General features: G+C 41.5%; 1 protein-coding gene across 2 annotated transcripts in view; it reads right to left on the reverse strand.

The window, feature by feature from the left end:
• whrnb (whirlin b) overlaps positions 1-25,406 on the reverse strand; it is a 215,123-nt gene that overhangs the window by 117,451 nt on the left and 72,266 nt on the right. For both annotated transcript variants that reach the window (XR_013793441.1, XM_079567260.1), the window contains exons 2-3: positions 15,671-15,841; positions 4,314-4,439 (exon numbers count right to left, since the gene is read on the reverse strand). Coding sequence is in view for 1 of the 2 variants with exons in the window: in XM_079567260.1 (XP_079423386.1) it covers positions 4,314-4,439; positions 15,671-15,841 (297 nt within the window). In the remaining variant the exon portion in view is untranslated. The remainder of the gene's footprint in view (positions 1-4,313; positions 4,440-15,670; positions 15,842-25,406) is intronic.

Genomic DNA, 25,406 nt, shown 5'->3' on the forward strand with positions numbered 1-25,406 from the left:
TAGAATGTACAGATTTCCAGATACAAATGATCATCTTGTGGTCTTCTTCTTCGGCCGCATGTCCTCAGACGGTCAGCTCTGTTGATGCGAGCTGTTACAAAGCGTTGCTGTCAAGGTCCATGAGACCACGGTGTTTAGGGCAGTCAGTATGTGGTGTACGGTTTGTGATGAATCCCCACGGTCACACTGAAGACAATGCTTTGTACTCTTATCGGTAATCGGTATCGGCAAGTACTCAAGTCAAAGCACTCATACTTGTAGCAGTTTTAGAAAAAAGTTTTATCTGTGCATCCCTAGCCCTGGGGGAGATGAAGACGTGGCCTCCCTCGCGAGTAGCTAGAGTAGTTGCAAGGTTAAAGGTGCTCCTCCAGCTAAAAGTTGAAGGTCTCACCATTCCCAAGCAGGAGACCCACATGGAAAACAAGAACATCCAAAGGGTCCATCCATCCTTGGCCAGTTACATTGCCAACAAACAGCATATTGTAATCTCTGAGCTAAATGGGGCCGGACACATATTCAATGCCAACTAAACCTCATCTTATAATATGCTGATGAAATATATCCCATTAAAAAGAAAAACCATGCCTCGCCGTACTTTAGTATAGGGAATTTTTTGATTTCATTTATTTGAATGGGACAGTGCATATTAATGAACAGACAACTAGTGCTGTAAATATGTCGGATTTAGCTCAAGGCTAATTTCCATCCGCAGTCCCATGAGGTAAAAAACAAGACAAGAACATACAAAATATAAAACACATAAGCCACAACACACAGCAGTACATTACAGACAAAACAGGCAAGGACAACCACTACATAATACATAAAGTGCATCTCTTTCATACGCCACTCCCCTCGTCCCTCCCACTCACACACTTTGGGCTAACAGAAGTATGCAACTAATAGCATTTCTGCGATTTCAATGGGTTTTTAATGTCGTGTCCTAACCACAGCCCCATGCATAAGGACAATGACGGGAGTGTAGTCACTGTTGGGTATTGTTCTTAATCTTTCTTCCACTAAAGTATAAGCCACTCTACTCCTATTATAAAGCATTTGCCATTGAAAGCTCAAGGTGAAGATTTTTAGATAGTGAGTTCCATAATTGGGAAGCGTTGAAGGAGAATGAGACAAATCACATATATATTATTGAAAGGCTTGTGTTTGGTGGCTGGCAGGCGGCCGGTTCCTGAGTTTTACTGTATAGTCGCTAAAGGCACTCTTTTCCAGTCTGGTCTACACCCTTTTTTCCCATTACCAATTGACCAATTTATGGTCCCGTCATTCCCTGCAGAATTGAAACTGTGTAAAGTTATAGAAAACGACTCAATATCCTTATTTCTCCTTGAATCAAATGTGTCACACTGGGTGTTCTAACTTTCTAGGTTCTACTTTTTCGTGGGTATAAAATAACAAATGAAAAGCTGATGTGAGTCTGTAGCTAATCTATGTTTTATTTCTCAAGGCCCAAGTCCCAACGCATCGCACAACTTTTATTACTTATTACTTATTATAGATGGTCATCCTGCCTGTGTAGGGCCAGATCCTCTGTCAGACTCTGCTCCGGCTCCATGTGGACGTTACTGAATTATTAACACATCTTTAAAAATCGATTTATGTATTTTTTTGCGGACCATGTAGCCAGTGGAAGAATTCAAGAATGTGGGCGATATGTTTGTATTTTTTTACATTTGGTTTTTGGTAGTACCCTAATCTATTATTTATTGTTTGTGCACCCCGCAATGCCTCCAAGTTCCCCTTTTTGTGAACCAGTGATTCCCGCCGGGTGAATTCTTAATACATATCCCCGTTGTAACCCCTGACCCACTACTTCTTCAACTTACTCCCAAGTACTTCTTTCGCCGGCACTTGATGCATACTCAGCTCACTCAGAAACACTTCAAATGTCGAGGATCGCGCCGTTTTCCGTCCTCTCTAAATCGCCAGGGAGCAGCGGTCTTTGTGGATTCAGCGACGGACTCTGGGTCTGACAGGCTGAAGTGCATGGACTTAAGAAAAGGTCACCTGTTACTTCCACGCACCCTCCTTCAGATAATGGCCCCGTCTCCAGTGCCCTATTGTTATGGACCCGCTGCTTTGCAAAAGGCCACGTGTCTGCTCCAACACGCACAAAAATTATGTAAAATCCAAAGGGAAGAAGAAGATTGCCACAGTAAACCATTGGTGCAAATGTCCAGCTCTGGCAGCCATATTGTGAGCTCTCCACTTAATTCATTTCGTTTTTATATATTTGTGCGTCATGTTCAACTAAGGGCTGGACAATATGGCAAAAATATTTATCATGATTTTTTATTCCTCTTATTGATCGATAAATATTAGCTTCTTCCTCGTGATTCCATTAGTGTGTATTGGTGGCTTCGACCCGGAGGCAGGCAAAGTCGCAACTGTAGTTTGTGAGGGACTATGAAAAGGATTTATTAAGGTAAACAAGTTACTTAGTTCTTCTTTAAATAAATAATAATGGTTCCATGACAGGGAAGAACATTCGGCAGCTGTTTGCCGACCATTCACCAAAAAATCCTGTGAAAATCATGGAGGTAAAAAACAACTGCACTCGCTCCTATTGGCCCATTGTATTTAATTACTGTTACTGATGTACCATGTTACCTACTTGACACCGACTGAAAAGCTCCGGCAGGGGACGGTATCGAAAAACTTTTTTTCTTTGGTGCTAATTTTCAGTACATTTTCTCTCCAAACGTCAATAAATGATCCACAGTGAGTCTAAAAAAGCCTGAACTCATGAGCAACTTCAGCGCAAATGCAGATGTTTTCTTAAAGCGAAGCAAAGCTATAACTTACTAACACTTCAGTCATTATCAGAGATGGCAGAGCCGCGGTCTGAGCCAGGACTAAACCAGGACTTACAGTAAACTGGTTAAAAACCAGGACTAAACCTGGACTGAATAAGAATCTAGAGCTCTTAGACAAAGAGAAAAGCAGTGACAACATGGTAGTGACAACAAGAAACACATTGGCTTTACCTTTAGCGAAAGCCCCGCAGAGCCTGAAGTTACGCGCTGTTGTTTACAACTCCAGCTGCACCAAATGGCAACACAGAGCATTTGGGATCAAAGATTGTTTCTGGAAAAGGTGAGCGCTCACTCTGCATTAGCCATTTTTGGAACAGTTATGGTACATTTTTAGTAACAGAGTGAGCGCGCTCACTATGTAACAGATCTTTGACGTGTGAGGAGCTTTCACTCCGTCGAACAGTGCAGTGTGTTTAGAAAAGTTTATCTGAAAGAAAATGGTGTCCTGATGTGGATCTGATCTGTTTCTGCAGCTCAGACGGTAATAATGTCCTTTCTCTCTTTTTATCACCGCTTAAGTGGGAATTCTGCTCAAAAAATGAAGTTACAGGTGACGCTGCTGAGGCCTGTTTTCTGATGTGCCGTGTTTGGACTTCCTCCTGAACTAAACTTTTTATACACATTATTTTAACTCAATTAAAATAACATAGGTATCGAAAAAAGTACCCTTAAGGCACCGGTATCGTTAAAGTAGTGGTATCGAAAAAAGAAAAGAAAAAAAAGATCCCCAGCCCTACCTATTGCTGTGTACATACTGTATATTGATCTACTTGAGTACTTTCCAGTGCATATGACACATTAGGCAAAACATATTAAGCTATTTTATTTAAGATTTTTCCTAAACATTTTACCCGGCTTTCTTTATTTTCACCATTTTTGTGATGTAAAGAGTTTCACTTCCTTACTGGACACTGACAGGAAGTGACATAGATAAAAGGAATATTAAACTGTTGCCGTGCCGACGATGTTATGTCAAATGAGTGCTATAGAACTTTAACTTGACCTCTATTTATACCACTTCCTGTCAGAAATAAAATGATAATTATGACTTATAGCAGATGTTATCCTTCTAAATAAGTCATATTTACAAAGCATTCAAACCTGTCATAAGCACTTTAAGGTCCTCACAGCCAAACCATCAGTGAAGAGTGGCACCAGAAAGTCAGCGAAAATATTGCTTAAAAAATAATGCGATGTCATCTTCCCTCTCTGTTAGAAGCCTACAGCAAACGCCTTTCCTTTGAACTTTTATTTTTTAACAACAATAGGTGTCCTCACTTACAGGAAATGCTTCAGGAACCAAAGTGAGCAGGGCTGAATATGAGGAATAGGTCAGACATCCTCATCTTCTATTGACGTCTGTAACTGTATTGAACACTGGATTCAGCCGTCAGTTCTTTGTGATACACGCTGACATTCAAAGGCAGGTTTACAGCAATAGCCATCTGAGTTAACTGTAGCGTTTACTGTTTGTTTGACCTTGAGAGCTCCCGCGTCGGCGGCTGATCCAGGGTCCACTCCGGTGATGTAGATGCCCAGACCGTACTCCGCTCCTCCTCGGATCATCAGGCCCAGAGAGCGGCCGTCCTCCATGTTCAAGTTCACCTGGGGGAGACCAACATTTATCATCTTATTTGATGTACACTTAAAAATAAGATGATTGCATGATCTGAAATGCCACGGACACGTTTCCCGAAGCCGTCATATCTCTAATCTGAGAGATCACATCAGTAGTATTTCAACATTTACTGTTCTATTTTTGGCCCACAGGCTTTATGTAGAGCAAAGCACAGGCTGAAAAGTGTCGAGACGAGACAATTGTCGGAGCCGAGAGTCACGATGATGAGGACGGAACAGTGTCATTCCGTATATTATTAACATCATATCATCATCATATCACATCTATTTTGGACCCAGAGCTGTTATAGGTTTTTGTTGTATGTTGAGCTGCTTAAAGTGATTTCTGGCAGGGAAAGAAACTCCAGAGGACGACAGCCACTGAAATGGACAAACTAAAAACTTTAAAATGTATAAGCTGTGTTATATAAAATAGTTTTGCAGATCCAAACTATTTTTCTGAAGAGGTGGGCAAAATGTCTCTTTTGGTAATAAAGATTGCAGACCCCTGTCCTAAACCATTGTTTCCTAACCTGGGGTACAGGGACAACACAACAACAATCAACAATCTCAACACTAAGTTAAATAGAAACATGTAAGGCAGTGGTTCCCAAACTGTGGTGCGCCCCAGGGGGTATGCAAAGAAGTTTTGCCGAAAAAAATATGTTTATCACAATATATAGAAATCGACTCGGACCTCAAGAGCCGGTTTGGACCAGCTGAGTGAGTAAAACTCCACAGAGACCACAGCTGATCTCTTGGTAAAGATATGGAAAATACATCATTTTAACATTTTAAACTCTGTATAGTCCCTTCAAAGAATGAGTTCTTTACTGATGCTGAACAAGAAATATTATTGTTTTCAACCAGTGTCACATTTTTTATCTGGCTATTGCTCAGAAAATAATATTACTCTGTTTTTTCACACAGAGGCTTTAAGAGGCTTTAAATATGGTGGAATATAATAAACGGAAAACGGAAATAACGATAGTCAGCTGCTGTAATGTATGCAGAGGCAGCTCAAAGGCAACAAAGGCTCTGTAGTAAAACCAAGAGTGGAGTGTGAGCGTGAGAACAAATCATCTACAGACAGGCGGATCGGCGGGAGGCCTCTGATTGGTGGAAGCTGAAGATGTACAGTTTTCAGGAGCTGAGTGCCATACACCGTCACCATGGGAACCTTTGTCAAGTGAGTCACCTCTGCTCTGCATCCCCATCCATACAAGCACATTATATCGAGGAAAAATGAATAAGAAAGTAAATAATAGAGATGAATAGAGGACCCTACTGTGCATGTTTTAGTGGGAGGGGAAGCTGGGGCCCCAAGAGGATGAAAGTCCATCTGACATGAAGATAAGCAGACCATCCACTTGGAAGGAATATTATGTGCACGAAGAGTGATGTTGTCCAATTTTAGAAAAGTTATTGAAAAAAACTGAGTGGCGCTTACAATGAAAAAACACTATTAAAGAAAAGAGATCAAAAGAGGAACATGCACAAATAATTTCACAGCTTGTTAACCACGGCAGAGATACTGTAACTGTTCAATGGAAACTGCACTTCCACAGTTGAGAAAGAAAGACTAAAACATATTAATAGTAATTTTACTTTACTGGAATGTTTATGTATGTGTTATAACCATCATGAACGCTGGATGGAAATAAGACACTTTCTGATTCCCGATTTGAGTGAAATCTAAAACTATGTGTAAGATCTGTGTGAGTGAAACACAGAAAATCATTTTTTCCGTTACCCTAACCTCTGACCCTAACCTCCTGATCAAGTTAAAGGTGTATTGTGGAACTTGATATTAATTACAAGCAAGCAAGTGCATGGTTCGCACGTCGCCTTTGCTCTCCATCACAGTGGCCTCCACACTCCATGGATCAGTTAGTTACACATATGTGCCATCAACAGAGATGGTTCCATCAGGAGAGAAAACGTGCCAGAAACCAATTGATCCTGGAGCGTAGAGGCCGCTGTAATAGAAAATAAAGGCACCATGCGACCCACCCATACAGCCCCACTAATGGTGCGGTCCATTTGTACTCAGATGTTGTCATTTCAGAATTTCCGACGTCCGAGTGGGAAATTTTCACTGGAACGGCCCCCGGATGTCGGATTTCCCACTGGGCTAGTCGGATGATTCTCCCAAGCTCCGAGTTGGGGAAAACAACATAGCAGTAAATAAAAACACCTGACTACTTTTTTTTTTTATTATTACTTAAACAGAGCCAAAAATATTTACTCAAGTAAGTGTAACTTTACAAACTACAAGTTATTTGTAAGGGTCATTGTTGGGAGTAACATATTATATTTTTTTTCATAACTGAGGAATATAACATGCTACTTACACAATATACCCAAATATATTAGTCATTACAATTTAAGTAACTCGAGTTACAAGTTTGTGGCCATAACGACTTTGCGATGCCCAATCCCGTCAGACCTTGGAAGCTAAGCAGGGAAGGGCCTGGTCGGTACTTGGATGGGAGACCGTTTAGTAACACCAGGAAGCCTAGCGAATGTAGTGAGTGAGTGAGTGGTTGGTGGTGGTCGGAGGGGCCAATGGTGCAGACTGGTTGCCTCGCTTCCGTCAGTCTACCCCAGGGCAGCTGTGGCTACAATAGTAGCTTACCACCACCGGGTATGGAGTGAATGAATGAATGAATAGTGCAATGTAAAGCGTCTTTGAGTGTCCAGAAAAGCGCTATATAAAACCACTTTTATTATACATGATAATGAAAGATTTTTAACAATCCTCCTACTTGATTATTGGCTGGTGACTTTTTGCTTTTTCAGAAGTAATGTGTTCCCAAAGTAACTCTTATATGAGTAAATCGTTTTGCCTCGTCCACCCCCCTCTGTGAGCGACAAATGAAGCTCCTTCGTTCCGTGTACATTCAATAAGCTGCACGTTGAGTTTACTCTCTCCCTGAGGCCATCTATCACTAAACACTTCATTTGGAAAGCAGCACTCAAACTTTAAAGTCTTGGCTCGTGTCTTGGAAAACTCCTCTCTTCTCCCGCTCTTCCCTGTGTAAAGCTGACATACCAAATATCTGCCGCAGCCTCTATAACTATGATTTATAGGTGGGACCGAGAAGAAGCTGGGAAATGATGACTCCCCGCAGAATAGCTGTGTACCGGCAGCCACATTGTAAGGATCCCGTAAAGCACTTCTCACTTAGTGTTTAATTAGCCTCTTTTCATGCTCGGAATAAAAGGAGAAAAGTACAAGCAAATCTCAGCGCACTTTGCTTTATCGCATTGTCAATTACAGAAAAGTAAACCATAAAGAAGTTTGTTTAGGCCTCGCTGTACGCATTAGATGAGATGGGAGCTGTTGAATATGTGAGTTTACTCTGGGTATAAACCGCTCCAATCTGTCCATGTTTTTCTTTGAGAGGCTTAGGGGCTCATCGCTGCAATTTCACACAAGATTTGCTGCACCGTATTTCATGTAATTTTGTAATAGTCAGCAACTATCCAGCATTTCGCGTGTGGTTTGCAGGAAAACATGGGTCTATTCACTGGCAGGCGATAAAGTGGAGGCTGTAAACCAGCGGTGTGTTAATAAAGGCTGTCTCCAGCTCCCTTCGTTTTGTTCGATGGTGCACATTTGAGAAAATAAATTGCTCATTGTGAGTGATGATGTGGAGTGATTTTGTAAAGCAAATCCCAGAGATTATTTTAGACTAAGTGCCAAGAAAAAAGAATCAAAGAACTAAGACAAAGCAGGACTGGGTCATGTCTAAAAAAATGGACATAAAAAAAACATGGACATAATAATACTAGACTCCGTCTCCTCACTCCTCCCCATGGGGGGAATCTATGGCGGATTTACAGACCCCTCGTTCCCAGCTCTGACGGAGCATGTTCCTAAAAAGGGCATAAAGGCGGAATCTTCACTGTTGACTCGGCCCTCGTGGGGCGTGTAGTTCGGCCGCACCCACGCCCACGCCATTAGCTCTAAACGGCCTGTCAATCAAAGTAGGGCCCTCATTAGTATACGAGATTTGGAAAATGCTTCTTACGAAAAACAGCCTGGTTTCTTTAATTGTAACTAACCCGGCAATATCACGGGAGCAATATCTAGGTGTAGCAAGTTCCAAAAAATTAGACACCAGGCTTTTCAGTTGCTTAAAACGTGTGGAAAGTGCAATGCTAACTAAAAAAACTAATTGTTTTGCCGGCCACATATGAAGGTACTACAGCAATGGCGGACAATGTCGGCCCAGAGCGTCAATAATAATGAAAATATAATGAATAAATAAATATAATGAATAAAATGGACAGTGGAAGTAAGTAAGTGCTTTATTTGTCATTGTATAATTGTACAACGAAATTGCGTTGAGGTGTTGGGTTAGTCCTGAGTGCGCCACCATTGTGGGCCAACCTGACCAGCATGTTTTTGGAGGTAGGGTAAACTGCCTTCAGTGCTCTTCTGAAACGATGCACCTCTTTCTGGGTTTGTCCCTGTTTCAGAGCGTGGTGTCCTGCACTGGTCAGCTCCTCCACCTCCTTCCTCTTCCTCCTGCGCAGCAGTCTTTTTTTTTACCATCTTCTTCTCGTTTGTCCCTTTTTTGTTTCCTGTAGTGCCACTTGTGACGGCTCTTGGTGCCTCTTCACTGTTTCAGAAGAAGAAATTTGTAGGTCTCAAATGTCTTTAGCTCATAGGCCAGGCAAATTTATTTCTATCGCGCATATCGTACACAAGGCAACTCAATGCGCTAACTTTTCGTTTACTTTAAAAAAAGCTGGGTCCTTTATTGCTAGTACGGACTCTCTGCAGCAAAAAAATCTGCTCTTCCTCACAAAAACACGGCAAAGATGTACAAAAGTATCCAGTAAAACAATGTGGAACACAGAAAATACAAATGCAGTTCAAAGAAAAAGTCAAAAAAAACGTGGCTGTACCAATAGTCAATAGTGTTGAAAATGAAGAAAAGCCAAAACAAAAAGTGAAAAGTTAAAAGTGTTTACAAACTTTTGACTATGTTTCAATGTTCAATTGTCTGTAGAAAACAGCGGAATGAAAGAAGACACTGAACGTAAACCTAAGGAGTCACATGGTTGTCCTCATGGCTTTGTTTACAATAAATCTATTAAGTAAAAGAGGAAGCTGCAGCTGATGTTGATCCATTCGCTGAAGGAAACCTGTTTTTGTGTTTGTTTTGACACTCTTGGAAAGTTGGGAAGAATATGCCAACAGCAGAAGACACTGGTGTCACCATTAGAGCCATTAAAGTAGCAGTGACCCATATCTCTCTGTATCAGCCCTGGCATAGGCAACCACTGTCTCCAGAGCCACATGCAGCTCTTTACAACCTCTACTCAGGGCTTTTGAGCTTTGACGGAAAAAGATAAACCAATAAAGAATATTCATTTTATAACAAGGTGCTAAAATAACCACAATGAACCAGAATGCAGTTCAAATGTTCATATAGAACTCCTCCAGACACTCTTGTTTCCGTCTTAAAGATTTCGCATCAGATTTTCCCTTTTAATAAATTGATTAACGATTTATGTATGTACTGCGAAGATAAGACTTTATTGATCTTACAAAGGAGAAATTCACTTGCTACAGTGAGACTGATTGCAGCTTTATGACTAGTCCTAGTTTGAAATGTGCTGAGGTGCCACCTCTGACAGGCCCGGGCCAGGAAATAACTGCTGTTTAGTTCTGTCAAGGTTTTCTCAACGGATTCTGGTCACTAGTATCACTTTTTAGGTTCGTTTTGTCAGACACTAAGGTTAGAGATGTTAAAGATCTGGTCACTTTCAGCAGTCTGATTGAAATTGTCTTACTATTGTTTTTGTTGCAAACACTACAGCTCCTTCTGCATATTGACCGGCTTAATAATGGTTTTGCTGCCATCGTACGGCATGTGCTCTATGCAGATTACGGATTCATGGAATGTGGAAGGTGTCTCGATTCAGTTGCAAAAAGCAAATAAAGAGTGAAAATACATCTGAATATATTGAAATTATGTTTCTGAACTCCAAAATAATCATTATTTTAGGTGTGGAGAATGTCTGTGTCCAAGCAGTCGCCCAAATGGCCTCGGGCGCCATTTTGGAGTGGTCTGATTGGATGATTGAAGACATTTTTGGCAGCCATCTTGGATTCTGGTCAAAATTCCAGGTGGCCCAAAAGTACATTTCAGTTAGACTGGTGAAAGTGACCAGAATCCATTGAGAAAACCTTGACGGAACAAAGCAATTATTACCTGGCCCCGACCTGTCTAGAACCAACAAACAGAGGGACGAATAAAGTGGCAAATTGAGTGTCTGTTGTTCTGAATTGCAGGTTTGGTGCATTAAAAACCTACACCAGAGCCAGAGAAACACAGAGTGAGCGTAATCCATATAAAGTCGATGGTTTATTGGGCTCATTTGAGGGAGCGGCAGGAGGAGGGCAGTGGCACAGGCCTCACAGAAAGTCAGTCGATATGGAAATTATGTTGGAGAGAGTAGCGGAGACAGAAAACAGGCGTCAGACAAAACACTGGGGTGAACAGAGGAACAAAAAGTTAACCGTGCCTTTATGCGATGTATACGGTGGCTTGGCTTCTTGAGACATGAATTATTATCACCTGATGTTTCAACAATGTGAGCAGCTCGTCGATTTGACACCACTCCATCCCACTCTCATGTCACGTAAGCACTCATGCATTATCCCATTAGAAGCCCTCATCGAGTGGGTCTTATTGTGCAGGATTGGTCACCGTAGCCTCAGGTGGATATGGTATAGAGATTGTGCGTGTGCGTGCGTGTTTGTGGATGCGACAGTGACACTGATTTGCCGCAGCCCTCTCCCCACAGCCCTGTCCTCTTGCTCCTCATCGATCCCAGGAGAAGAAAGTACTCCGCTGTGGGTCCAAAGACTAAATGAGAATCGATACAATCTGCACCGACCCAGCTCTGATCCCATTCACAGTGAAGATGCGATACAGCGCGCTCTTTTGATAACCACAGGAAGCCGTGCGTATTAGGCAACTGCTTCCCCTTCGATAAAAGAAAAAATACACTTCTGTATGCATTCTATCAAGAAATTCTCATTAAGATTGGAACTGCTTTTTATTCTCAAAAGGATTGAGTACACGGTAGCGAAGACCCAAAGAATATTGATATCACAAACACCCGACTTTGAGCAGGGCCCGGAAAGCATTACCCGTAAACGATTATTTGTGATGCCAGTGCAATTGTATTACAACTATTTGTTGGTTGTTGTTTTTTTGTTGGAGCTTCCAAAACCATTATACGTAAATAATGGTGATTCAAGTGACGATATTTGTGGCAGTAGCCAATCAGACTCTTTGTGCTTCTGCTTGAACCTGACAATGCAGTAGGTACATGCGCTTATTAGTACTCGTTTGGATTATTGTACAGTCTGCCCCTCAGCGTCCATTTGACCCCGACTCATCAGTTTTAAATACTCGCTTAAAACCTCTGGGCTTTTCGAACAGGTAGAGCGGCTTCTGCATGTTGCTATTGCATTTTTGTATCTCTTGTATCTATTTTATGGGAACACTTTGGGCGGCCGTGGTTGTTGTAAATGGGAAATAAAAGTTGACCTTATACTCCACCAGCATGTGCTGTGGGGCCCCTGGTGTCTTTGCACCAGAATTCCACATTCTCATTTTCACATTTACATTTGCGTCCCTCACTCTGCAGATATGAAGATGAAAGCACAGAGCGCCGGTGCTGTGCAGTATCGGGCACGTTTCTCAAATTTGAATCTTTTGAGGGCGTAATGTGTGGCACAAATCATGTATTTATTTTTGCCTTTTTAATTTGAACTCAAGACTCCTCTTTTTCAAATAGGTCGAATGGCAATAACTATTTTTACCTTATTTTACAGTGTTTTTATTTTTTTATTTTTCAAATACTTGAACAGAGCAAGTTGAAATCGTGTCTGTTTGACGGACAGTTGGTGATTGTCAGGGGGGTAATAACAGCTCAGAGGCTTCTGACGCTGAAGGAAGGGTCTGAAATGTCAGCGCGCCAAAGGTCGGGACCTCTTTATAAAATCCGTCAGAGCGAATATACAGGAAAATCACACACCCTCATATAGAGTGCATCAGCTTCAACATTCCACTGGCACTGAAATGGACAATTAGGATTATTTATTTTTTTCATATACAATAGGACTTCTATTTAACTGTGCACAAGTGTCATTTATAATTTGCAATGTTCGGTTTCCATTTAATTTGTAATATTTATTCATGTTCTATTGATTATATTTGCATTGTGTCATTCTGTGATTGAAGAAAGTGATAATGTTTCACACTTTCAGGCTATTTGTATCAGCTCTCAGTCGTCTTAAGTGTTTTCTTCAGAAGTTAGTCAAAGGGATAAAACTCTTATGTTGAAACCTTTAATGAACACAGCGGAAATGCTTAATGAATAAGCCATATGGGAAATTTGATATATTTGCTTTGACTTCAAAAGTGAAAAACTTTGTTTACTGACAGTATATCCCGATGAGGGGTTCAGGGACGCCTGGTGGAACATAATGAGCAGCAGACAAAATGTATTTATGTCACAGAGGTCGAAAAGTATGGAATGAGCAGGAAATCCACTTAATGCAATCCGCCACATTAGCTATATTTAAACAGAAAACTAAAGAGTCAAGTACTGGAGAACTACCCTCCTGGTTTACAGACAGCTCTGTTCATGGATCATTTTGAGGTAGAAGTATTGAATGTTTCTGGGGGCTATTGTATAGGACCAGACGGTAGTGAGCAAGGTGATATTTATTTATTTTTTGTTTCTGGAGATCCGCTTTGCAAGTTGGACTGTCGGGGGATTCTGTCCACACCAAGTCAAGCTCAGGACTAGGAATGTCATGGTTACCGATGTAGCGGTAAACCCCATCGAAATTATGACTACAACAAATACCACTTTGTAGTTTGCAGCCAAAACAAAACTTTCTCGAAGCTGGAATCAAGTCTGAAGCAGGAGACAACAGCGCTTGGGTCATCTACAGCCTTCAAAGAACGCAACAAGTCGCCTCATAGTGCAGCCACAGCGCCACCGCCAGCATATAAGCCGTGTCACAGATACCTCCTTATTGAAACGGCACCATGCATTACGGGGCTCCCAGGGGGCAGATAAGAGTTGGTCGCCAATGCACTAGATTCACTCTCGCTGCATTATTATTCATTTAACAATGATTACTGTCTGATGGCATTTTCCCAAATCTGCAAAGCGAAAGCACAGTGGAAGGACACAAACTGAGGACAATATTTTACTGTCAGAGGGTTTATTTAGTTGTCCGACACATGTCTGATGCTATAATTAGTACATGTAATACCCTCGAAACGATCAACACCAGTTTGTGTTTTCTAAACATATTCAACATACTTTAAAAAAAATACAGCGAAAATACCAAAAACCGTGATGATTTTGGTCACAATAACTGTGAGGTTAAGTTCTCTACTTTATTTCGTCAATCCAACGTATCATCCAGACGGAACGGATGTTTTGGGCGTCTGTAAAAGGTTCCAGAGTGGTTCTGTTGTTACGGCGTCTCCACAACTTCTATCTTCTTTTGACCTTTATTTAAGTCCTGGCCCATTGTACATGTTTTAGTGGTAGGAGAAACCGGAGTACCCAGAGGAAATCAACTCAGACTCGGGGAGAACATGCAAACTCCACACAGAAAGGCCCCATCCAGGTGGGAATTGAAAACGGGACGTTCTAGCTGTGAAGCACGAGCGCTAACCGCAACGCCAACGTGCCGCTAATGATCTTCTATCTTCTACTGATCTTATGATTCTCTTTACTGCACAATCCTCCGCTCCTCTGCCCCACGGTGAGCCACAGGTGACACGGAGAAAAACACGGCAGAGTTAAGTCTCAATCCAGTCTGTGTTCTTGGGCTGACAGTGAAAGTCCGGTCACTGACAGTAGCTCTGCTTTAGTCCCGTGAGTCTGAAGAACAAATTCACCTCCTCGTCTCGTCTGTAGAACGTAAATCCAGTGAGAAGATTATTTTTTACCAGCGAAGTTCATTCAATAAATCAGAAGGTAAACTTCTACAGTCTTGTTCTCTTTTCTTTGGTGGCGCCTCACACAGCCCTGGCAGATGAATCGCACCCTTTTCACAGACCTGAATCAATCCATGTGGATGCACACATTTACTGAGCTGGCTCCGCACTTACAGAGAAAGAAAATATGAATGAAATTATCCGCGTTTTGTCTTGGTGTGGATATATCTCACCCGGGCCCTTCCTGCACAGCCTCGCTGAATCCCTTTGGTGGGAGTTGAGATATTGGCCGGCGATCAAAGGACAATGGGAGCAATTTCATAAAAGGAACATTAATATGTAGCGGATGTCGAAAGCGCCTGTGCTGTGGCTGCGAAGAGAGCAGGGGTGCTGGTCAATCTGCACACATTTGTCCGCAGACGTCTACTCTCGCAAATGACGTGATCTATCCTTGGTTTAAACCGTGCACACGACGTTTGCTCAGGCAGGTGTTGGTGTGATGGACCCCAGTTTGACAAGCTTGAAGCTTTTTGGGCGTCTATGTCTCCGCAATGCAGCAATACTTGATGGTTTATAAGTTGTACATGTGCAATTGTCAAAATAAATTATCATTTAAAGCAGTACTAAGTAACTCATGCCTCTAGAGGCCATAAGCACCACTGCAGGTTACGTTTTTTACTCATGAATTGTCCGTGAGAGTAAATACTACGCTGACAGAAAAGACAAAGGGAGAGATGGATATTGTACATCCAATTACACAATGGGGATTTTTTTCACACAAACTTAAATACTGTTTAAGTGGTGCTAGCCTGCAGTTAGCTTTGCCTGTTAGCCTGTTAGCTTCGTCATGATTCAATTTGTGTGTATTGGAGCCTACGAACCAGTGCAGGAAAAAGTTGCAAGGGTCATTTTCTGGCCAGAGACACCAGGGGGAGATGAAAGACCCCCCCAGTCATCCCATTAACACTTGTATTACCTCCAGAGGGACTACGAAAATGATTTATTAAGGTAAACAAGTTACTTAGTACGGCTTTAACTAAACAAGTTTGTTTTCAAGATGAAGTAACATCTATTTTCTGTATCAAAATCCACACTTTTCTTTGATGAAATAAAACAAAACTTGGTGTAAAATGAATCAAAATCTAAATGTTGGGAGGCACTGTATACTCTCCTGAGGCACTTGATTTGTTTTTAGTTAGTACAACATGAACATTGCCTCACCGTCCTCTCGTTGGCTGCGCCGGCCTGCTTCTGGTTGGCCTCGTCGGGCGGGGGCGACACACTGCGCCCCTGGGGGTCCACCCAGCTGTACACGTGGTTGGTGATGTAGCCCCCGGGGATGCGGCCCATGGAGCAGACGGCGAGGGCCAGCTTCTTACAGCCTTTCAGCACCTGCAACGAGACAGAGGAGCAGGTCAGTATCTTTACGAAACAGGCAGATAACGGGTCAATCCTTACTCATTGTCCACTAAAATCTTGGCCCAGTGAAGCTTTGTGTCAACAGGATCATTTGAACTAAGTCATTGTGTTCGTTCATCCAGTTCAACCCAAACTGTGCAAGAATTTACCCAATAAAGAGATAAAAACGTAAGCACAACGAAAGAAGTCAAATCTGTAGCTGTGTTTGTAAAGTGGTCATTGGACATTTCTTCAAAACGGCTGTGTCTATACAAAAAAAAAACTGAGCGAGTTTGACATAATATCAGTATTAATAGTCTCCAGACCAGGCAGACGTTCTTGTCTCTTCCCATTACGCTCGCTTCAGCGTCCACACGTCACTCAAATGACCATCTCCCACCGCACCAGAAGCACTTTTACTGTCAACATCTGCCAAACATCCGTGCCTCGCATTTCGGAAAGTGCAGCCCTTTTCCCAGAATATTTTTTCATATTAATATATTTGTTATTGGGCAAGTTTGACTTTATTGTGCAAACTCCAAAGTTAAACAGATTAATATGTAAATTATGTTGATGCTACAAATGAGTAATTATGTTATCTGCCCTGCGAGATCAATGTTATTAATCTGCAGCTTTAAACTGAGCTGCATAAAGTGGAATAAAAAACGCTAACTTTTTTGTTTGTTCTTTTAAAACTTCAACGCTAAAAGAAAGCAGTGCAGTAACTTTCTAAGTGCGACACAAATAGATCTACAGCAAAAATCGTACAGAAAATTACAATTATTCATGATTTTACGTGAAACGAATGAAAGGTATGGCTTTAGAGTTGGGCTTCAAATTGCCGGCTGGATGTTTCCTGTAGTAAAACTTAAAACAAAACATGCCACAACATATTATTGTTCCTTGACCCATGTTGTGCATTATCTCAGTGAACGCTTTGTCATTTAAAAACGACATTTTGTTGGAACATTGCAACGATTTTGAACGCATTTTTGAGGTTTCTCTGGGCAAAAACATTTTGCCCATTTCCATTTCATTCTATGACTGGTCAAAACTTCAAACCTAAAAATCTCAGAACCACTCAGAACGCAGATAGAACTTTAAAGTAACAGGCCACTGTTTTTTTTATACTGAGATATGTTCTCACCAGACCTTGGACAAGTTAATGCGTACCTGTCTGGTCTTTGTGTGTGCCCTCAGCCCCAAAAGTGACCAAAGATGTTGTTAGCATTTGGCCTCTCCCAATGTAGTCCTATAGCTCCAAACGGGGGTGAAGTGAATGATACGAGGAGCACAACGTCCGCGCAGTAACTCCTAAAGACTTCCCCCCGCTCACTTCCGTCAATAACCTTTAGGAGTGTGCTCCGTTTGCGTGACAGAGCGCACAGACAAAGACCAGACAGGTACGTATCAACTCGTCTAAGGTTAGGTAAGAACATATCTCAGTATGTAAAAACGGGGGTGAGCGGGGGAAGTCTTTAGGAGTTACTGTGCGGACGCTGTGCTCCTCGTATCATTACGCCTCTTTTTATAGTACCCCTTTTTATCTGCTTATAAAATCGACATGTTGCATTTCTGTGTAAATATATTTCGCATGAAAACACTTCACGTAACTTTATTTAAATAGGGAACACGTGGAAGAGCTTGGTAGCTTCTATCATGAGCTTTTTTGGAGCTATATGACATGTGGGAGAGGCTGCGTATGTGCTCCGTTTGTGTGACAGAGCGCACGGACAAAGACCAGACGGGTATATATTAACTCGTCTAAGGTTAGGTAAGAACATATCTCTGTATGTAAAAACGGTGGCCTATTTCTTTAAGGGGGCAGGTGTTTTCGTACCAAACTGTGGGACAGTCGCTGTGAGACCCCAGTAACAAGAAGGTGATGAGAAAGACTCATCATCTTCTTGAGAAAGAATTTTATTGCTTCTGTTCATGATGCTCAAAACAAAGAGGTACTTCATACATCAAAGATGGAGATATATTTTTTATACACAGGGATATCTGTCTGGTCAGGACAAACTCAAACAGATCTGTGCAATCAGATTCACATGTTGTTCGCGAGCAGCGTCACTCATGAGATGCAGAGTATTTTCAATTAAACTACGGACAGTAGATTTGTAACACAGAATCTATAGGCTATAGAGTATCCAACCGTGAGAGTCCATTAGTAATTTTCTGGTGTCCCAAAATTGCCATCATCCCAACTCTCCTCAGCACACGCCACTGCCCAAAATTAATACAAGCTTATTTTGAATCTATTAACCAGTGAAATTTTACACTTTATGGCTGTAATGAACAGTTATAATGAGGTCCATTGTCTTCCCCCCCTTTCTCCACAGTTTTCATATAAAATCATTCACAGCGTGCATGACACAACTCAAAAAAGTCCTTGGATTTCAAATCTGTTTGAGTGAATATATATGAAAGCCCGGCGTAAGAGACAGAATGATTGTGATTTGGTGCATTTTCAGTCTGTTTCTTTGAGCCGAGTGATTTTGTCATTTGCCGTCACTTTGTTGTTGGTCTTTGCAGTGACGGACACGGAGATATTGGAGCCTTTGAGGCGCGGACACTGACCGCTGTGTTATGAGTCACAGAGGAACAAAACTGCAGTGTCAAAGCCTCAGAACAGAACAGGAAACTTTCCTGCGGGTCAGACAGGGCCAAAAAAACTCTCCAAAGAACATCATTCTCCAAAGAACATCATTAGCTTGATGAGTCAAATTTACAGAAGCAAACGCCAAAAAGAGGAAACTCTTTCTTACTTCACATAAGTTCCATAGTTGCTCATGGATCCTGAAAGCGTAGGAAGCTCTCTTTAGCTTTTATTTTGTTGGCTGGAGACCTCTGTTCACCTCTGCCTGCAGCGCCTTCAGAACCAAGTCACATAAAATGCAGCCTTTCTCGGATTCTGCCAAGATAAAAATTCAAGAGCTGTTCTATTTTTAATTTCTGTCAGCTGCAATCAAAATCCCAAATCAGATGTTTTCCTCGCTCCTGTGTTCCTGCAGATAAGGTCCTTGAGAAGCAACTCGCTGCTATTTTTAGTCAAAGTGATGTTTGTGTGCAAAAAGGAAAGCATCGCAGCGCTGTCTGAATCGATATGGGCACGAGCCGGGGAGACTTTAAAAGTTGTGCTAAGAATAAATATTCACAAGTTGCAGCCAGTGCGGTCGCCCAGAAGACCCAACAGCAGAACACGAGCCAATTAAAGTATTCAGAGTAAGTTAACACGCTGGTTAAAACTTTTACACAATAATAAAGAAAACTCAACCATTTAATTGGTTTTGTTGATGAAAAATGACCTCAAAAAACCTTGAGGGCGTCGAGCTCATTTGGAGCTGAGGTCAAAAAGGCTTATAGTCCACAACAGTAATGTTGTTTGGGGCGAAAACAGGCTATTATGGCTGTGTCCGAATGTCCTAGTCCCTAACCCCTCGTTCACTACAGAGGCCCGCACTATATAGTACACTATACAGTCCACTGACAGAAGCCCACCACTTTCTCCTCGCTGCGTGATGCATTTTTAAGTTACAGGTGTTTTATTTGACATTTAAATTAAAATGAAAACTATCATCACAAAAAAAAAATCACTCTGGCACTAAGTAGGTAAGCCCGGTGTCCGAACACCAACAGAATGAGTGCACTAAGTCTGCTAAAAGTTAAACTCCGGGAGTAAAGTATTTCTGCGATAAAAACCGACCAAACTCATTAGTGGAATATTTAGGGATATATACGATTTTGTCCGAGAGAGGAAGATATCGGTTATTTAACAGCTCGAGCTACAGGTAAGCAGCTAACGTTAGCATTTTTTCACAGTACCCGTTTATATTTAAGTTGTTTATTCTTGAGAAATACACAACACACGATTGAAACAGCTGATTTCAATCAGTCGTGTTATGTTTAGTTCAAAGACTTGTTGCTTTCATCCGTTCTTCTCGGACTCTCGAAATCCATTGTGATCTATATTGACCCGTTAAGTGACCACCGCTGCTCACTACTTTTCAGAATGCATTGTGGGAAAATTTGGAGTGCACTACTTTTTCTCTACAAAAGGGCATGACCATTATATAGTGCACTGTATACGGAATAGTGAGGACTTTCGCGCACTTTTTTTATAAAGTAAATAGTCATTTTACTTTTTATCATTTGATCTATTATGGGGCGGCACGGTGGCGCTTAGCACTTAGCGCTCGTGTCTCACAGCTAGAAGATCCCGAGTTCGATTCGCGACCAGACTAGAGCCTTTCTGTGTGGAGTTGGAATGTTCTCCTTGTGTCTGCATAGGGTTCTACCACTAAACATGTACAATAGGAAGGTTGCCCCAGCAGAATCGAAGGATGGGTCAAATGCAGAGGACACATCTCCCTTCAGGGACAATGAAGTATACCTTAAACTGAACCTTTTAAAAAAGACATTTACTACTGTTTATGTTGTACTTTGTGGCAAAGCTATGTGTTGGTATTTCTCTCTTCATAAACATAATAAGATCATGCTAAAGCTAATATTGCACTGCAAAAAGAAATCTTGTAATAAGTATTTACTTAAAGTAAGTACTTTTTTCTTTGGAGAGTCTAATCTCAGTAAATCTGTCCATGGGGCAAAAATATTTACACTTAAATTAAGATAAAAGAAATCACCATTTTCATCATCATGAAAAGTCTTAATGGTTTTAGTCTTAATTCAACAGTACATATCTTTCCCCTTTGGACAGAGTTATTGAAATTAGACTCTGAAATCAAGGACGCAATTACTTATTTCAACATATTTCTTTGACGTTTTGCAGTGGGATTAATGTATTACTCATCTATGACTCAGTGTGACCTGCAGATCAGACTGGGTTTTTCACTTTGTGTTGCCTTTCTGTGTGGAGTTTGTTCTCCCCGTGTCTGCGCCAGGATGATTTATGTCTGTGTGTGTGTAGAGGCCGGAGGGTCCGTTGGCGCAGATGTGTGCAGTCGCGATTCTGTCAAGTCTGTCCCAGGGGAAACAGTGTTTTTTCTTTAAGTATTCATTTATTTATCAGGGACGATGAAAGTGACAATTCAAGTTTACTTCTAGCTAGTGCTAATTTGCAGCTCTTGTCCCTGGTTGGGCCTTTCCACACAGGTCACAATAGTAAGATACAGTGATACAAAATGTACAGATAAGAGTAGGTTCCCTGTCTCTTTCACAGCTAGTACCGATACTTCAACTCCTACTCCTACTCCTACTACTACTCCTACTACTACAGAGTATGTTTGATAAACTTGTCAAACATTTAATGATTGCTTACAGCCAGACCCACAGACACTGAAGCACTTTAATTACAATATGTTTCAATATTTAACTTTCTCCTCCGGTGTTTTATTATATCCTTGACTTTTTGTTCTCCTTCGCCTCATTACCGACCAACAGTGAAGAGTCATAAAACTTTGAGTATTCCTCCGAAGGATGAGTCACTTAACAGGCCAGAGTTCAGCTGCCTCTGCTCCGGACTCTCCACTAAACTCATTACGAGGACTTTCCTTGGGCCCATTCTCCCACAATTCACCGCTGAGGTTTAGGTAATGTTTGGAGGAAGTATAGGAGTGGCATTCGGACTGAAAATGTCCGCACTCTTTCCACCACTGCCCGGCCCTAATGGAAAGACAGTAACCCAGTGCAATGATTGAACACCATATTGTGAAGATCAACTGTTTGGTTCCAGATGAATGTCAAGAGAGAAAACTGGCCCGAAACTGCCTTAAGTTTAGTTCCTGTGCAAAGCTATCAACACTAACTAGATGCTCTACAATGAAGTGAGCAACCGTAACACAAAAAACAGGCTTAAAAAAGGCTAGAAAGTAGGTTTAATACACCACAAGTATTCGCGCAGTCTTATTCCCTCTTCTGTACCACCTTCCCTCTGGGTCCATCGCCCCAGAAATAATCATCGGGTCCAAACTCAGACAGCTTTAAAAGAGAGTCTGCATCGGCTGTCATTCAGTGCGCGTGTGTGATTTATGAGCCTTTGTTTATCCATGACAGAGCGTGTGGAGCCGTGAACCACAGACAGGGATCTCATCTACAGAGGGGCGCAGAAAACGTCACAATACATCCACATCCAAACTACAGAGGAAGGACAGACAGACGAAGGGGAGAAGTTTGGAAAGTTTGTGATGTGGTGCACCTCCGGGGGTCGCCCAGAGTTCTCGCTGTGAACTCTGTAAGATGGAAAGGTTTGAGAAAAGAAGGGCAAGCTCAATCCATTTGCAGTTAAAGAGACGGGGGAAAATGACATAACAATATTGGCAGGAATTATTATAAATGTGACTATTGACATACTATGACTCTGCTGTTAGGACTGGGACAAAATATCGGATCGCGACATTTTGTGTTTGGAGACATTTTTTATCATTCACTCCTTTGTTTTCCAGTCACAGTTACACATAATTCTGTTATATTTTGTGTTTTTCTCTACTTTTCAATCTGAACACTTCAATAAATGTCAAATGAAGCTTCAACGCTAATTCAGCCTGGAAGACCTACCTGCAGCCTTCATTTATCGTCTCATTACAGGCAGCTCTTCATCAATCATCCAATCAAACAATCACAGTCCCATCTCAAGCCGCACCTTCTCGACAGCCAATCACCGAAGCTGCTGTGCTGTGACCCTCCTCCGCCCCTCCTTCGCCTGGCCTCTCCTCGCCTCTGCTCGTCGTTGTCAACTGGCCGCCCCGGGTCTCGTCCTCCACCACCACCACCAGTGTTCAGACTCCGGAGGAAGACTGTCAATCATTCATCATCGCCATGAATTTCATATTGTTATTTCAATCTTCCGCCGGGGTCTGAGCTCCAATTACGATTCATGTCCAACAAAACTTTCCTAACGCCACTCTGTTTCTGTGAGTCTTTTCAGGCTGAAATGGCATTTGGTTTATAAACTTTGGACACATGACATTTTTTTTTTTTTTACACACAGTAAGATAAACATGTTACATATCATAATTACTCACTGTATTCGATCGGCCCCTGAGTATCGTGATATAACTACATTACTTAAAATGTATTACTACTTATACTTGCAATTTTAAGCTTTAGAGAGCATTTTGGAAGTATACAATTTCAAATACATCTTTGTCACTATCTTACATTGTCTTGGTAAAACATTATTTAAAGAGCTTATTTACAGTCTTCCGTTGCTTGGTTTCCGGTTTGACATGTCCTGCCAATACTACTCCAACTTATACCTGGTGTGAAAGTTTTTCCTCAGTATGACTGCCATTATCCATTATCCTTAATGAAGAACTTGATTAATTCCCATAAAATACTCAAATGGTCTGTTATTAAATATGAATTCAATTTTAATGTCTTTTACTCAGCTCATTTTGCGATTAATTTATTTATTTTTTCCAGCGTGTAGTGGAATGGATTTGCATTAATGGCATTTTCGAGAACCTTTTTACTCTTTCCGGCCACTCACTGCGTCTCATCTGCATAAAGTTGAGGTCAGTCCACAGGTTTTAATGGCTTCCTGTTCTTCATTTTTACAGCCAATGAGTTTTCACGCTACTTGTAGATACAGCCAATATCTTTCAGCACAGCATGACAGACACACATCTTCCAATTGATATCAAAAATCCATATAGCATATTTCACCTTAATACAGGAAATTTCAAAATGGGAAATTTGGGGAAACATGTCCACAAATGGCCATATGCTATTTTAATTTTCCTTGAACTCACTATTTAGCAGCAGTTTTAGTTGTAATCTTCTTGTTTTGACACAATATAATGAAAAAAACAAAAGAGTTCTCATATTGTGCAGCCCTATACACACTCTCTCCCTTCGCCCCATCTCCACCGCGGCAGCACAATCATCAACCACCACAGAAACCCAAGCTCCCTCTCTTTAGCAAATCACTCTCCCTTCATTGCATCACTGCCTTCTCTACCTGTCAGGGTCAAAATCTCCACAGCAGACTATCGCATAGCAATCATTTGTGTCTAAGTATCTCCTTTAAATGTGGAGTGCAGTCAAATGAAATGAATCCAAGCAGTCAACAGTCCACCTCTGTCTGCAGGTGTAGTTTCTCTTCCAGAGAGTAGCTCTGACTTGGCCCCAAGGCTTCAGCCACATGATGAATGAACCGCCATGGACCAAAGTGAGAGTAAAAGGAGTCGTGCGGTATCTTAGAACAATACAGTACAATGAATCAGGACTGAAGAACGGGCAGCATTGATGAATTTCCAAACAGGGAGGAACATTTGTTTACCCAAAGTTACCTTAACCCTATAGTGATGCTACTTCTTTGTTCATCCTCTAAGGCAGGGGCAGTCAACGTCAGGACCTCCAGCACAGAACCTCTAGCCCCAATATATTATTATATATTATATTATTACATAATATATTATTATGTAAATAAGAGATCAAATACCTGTTAAAGTAGGGTGGAACATCCCACTAGCCCATGTATAATGTAAAACATTGGCATTTGCAGAAAATTGTTCTTGACGACACACACATGCCTCCCCCTAAGTCTGCCCCTGATGTAAGTTTTGACTAGGTCAGAAATGTCAAGCTGGCAGCCCGTGAGCAGGATTTGGTGATGATTTAATCCAGTCCCTGACTTATAGAGCAAATATTCCTGAGTATGTAAAAAAAAAGTGCTCATTACAGCCATTAGGGGCAACTTAAATTTAAAAAAAAAAAAAAAAGGGAAAGAATTCCATGCTTGTCCATCAAAAGGCACTGACATTATAAGAGATCAGGACATGAACAACACATTAGAGGCATTTGGTAAACGGTCAGTCTGCCTCAGAGCGGCTGTGGCTACAATAGCACCTTACCACCACAGAGTGTGGAGTCAATGAATAATGACTACACGACAACAGTGTGTCTGAGAGACTTGTGACACAGAGTTGTAAACACTTATACAAGTGTAAGCCGTTGATATTTATTACAGTCCTGCGGAGCCTTTATTTTAAAAATCACAGCTCATTATTATTAATTTATTGAAAGCATGTTTTCTCAATAGGATTTTCATGTTAACATTACATATGGGCCGCGACCCGCCGAGGAAGCTGGATTTTGGCCCACGACCCATTTGCGGTTGAAAACTAGCCTTAGAATGAGATCAGCTAACAACCTGAACATTCTGAATGACCAGGTTATTCCATCATGGATTTCTTCTTTCCCGAATTTATTCCAAGATGACAATGCCAGGATTGATCAGGCTCACATTTTGACACATTGATCGGTCCAGACCCGAACCCCGTTGAGAAACTTTGGGATGTGCTGGAGAAGGCTTTGCGCAGTGACCACACTCCCCCATCAATACATGAAAATAAATCAGTATATAAATCACTGCAAGATCTTGGTGAAATATTAATGAAACACTGGACAATTTGACCTCTCCTGGAATACTTCTATTGCATTCACTTCAGTTGTTAAACTTATTAGCGAGATGTTCTGTCATTGGATTGACCAGAGACGCTGATCTGGTTCATGTTCACCTTGGCTCCCTCACTCTGTGTATTTTTTCCAATGGTCTACATCCCTCATCTGTCCCCTTTATTGCCTTCTGTTATGCTGT

The sequence above is a fragment of the Gobius niger genome (assembly GCF_951799975.1).
Source record: "Gobius niger genome assembly, chromosome: 1".
Taxonomy (NCBI): Eukaryota; Metazoa; Chordata; class Actinopteri; order Gobiiformes; family Gobiidae; genus Gobius; species Gobius niger.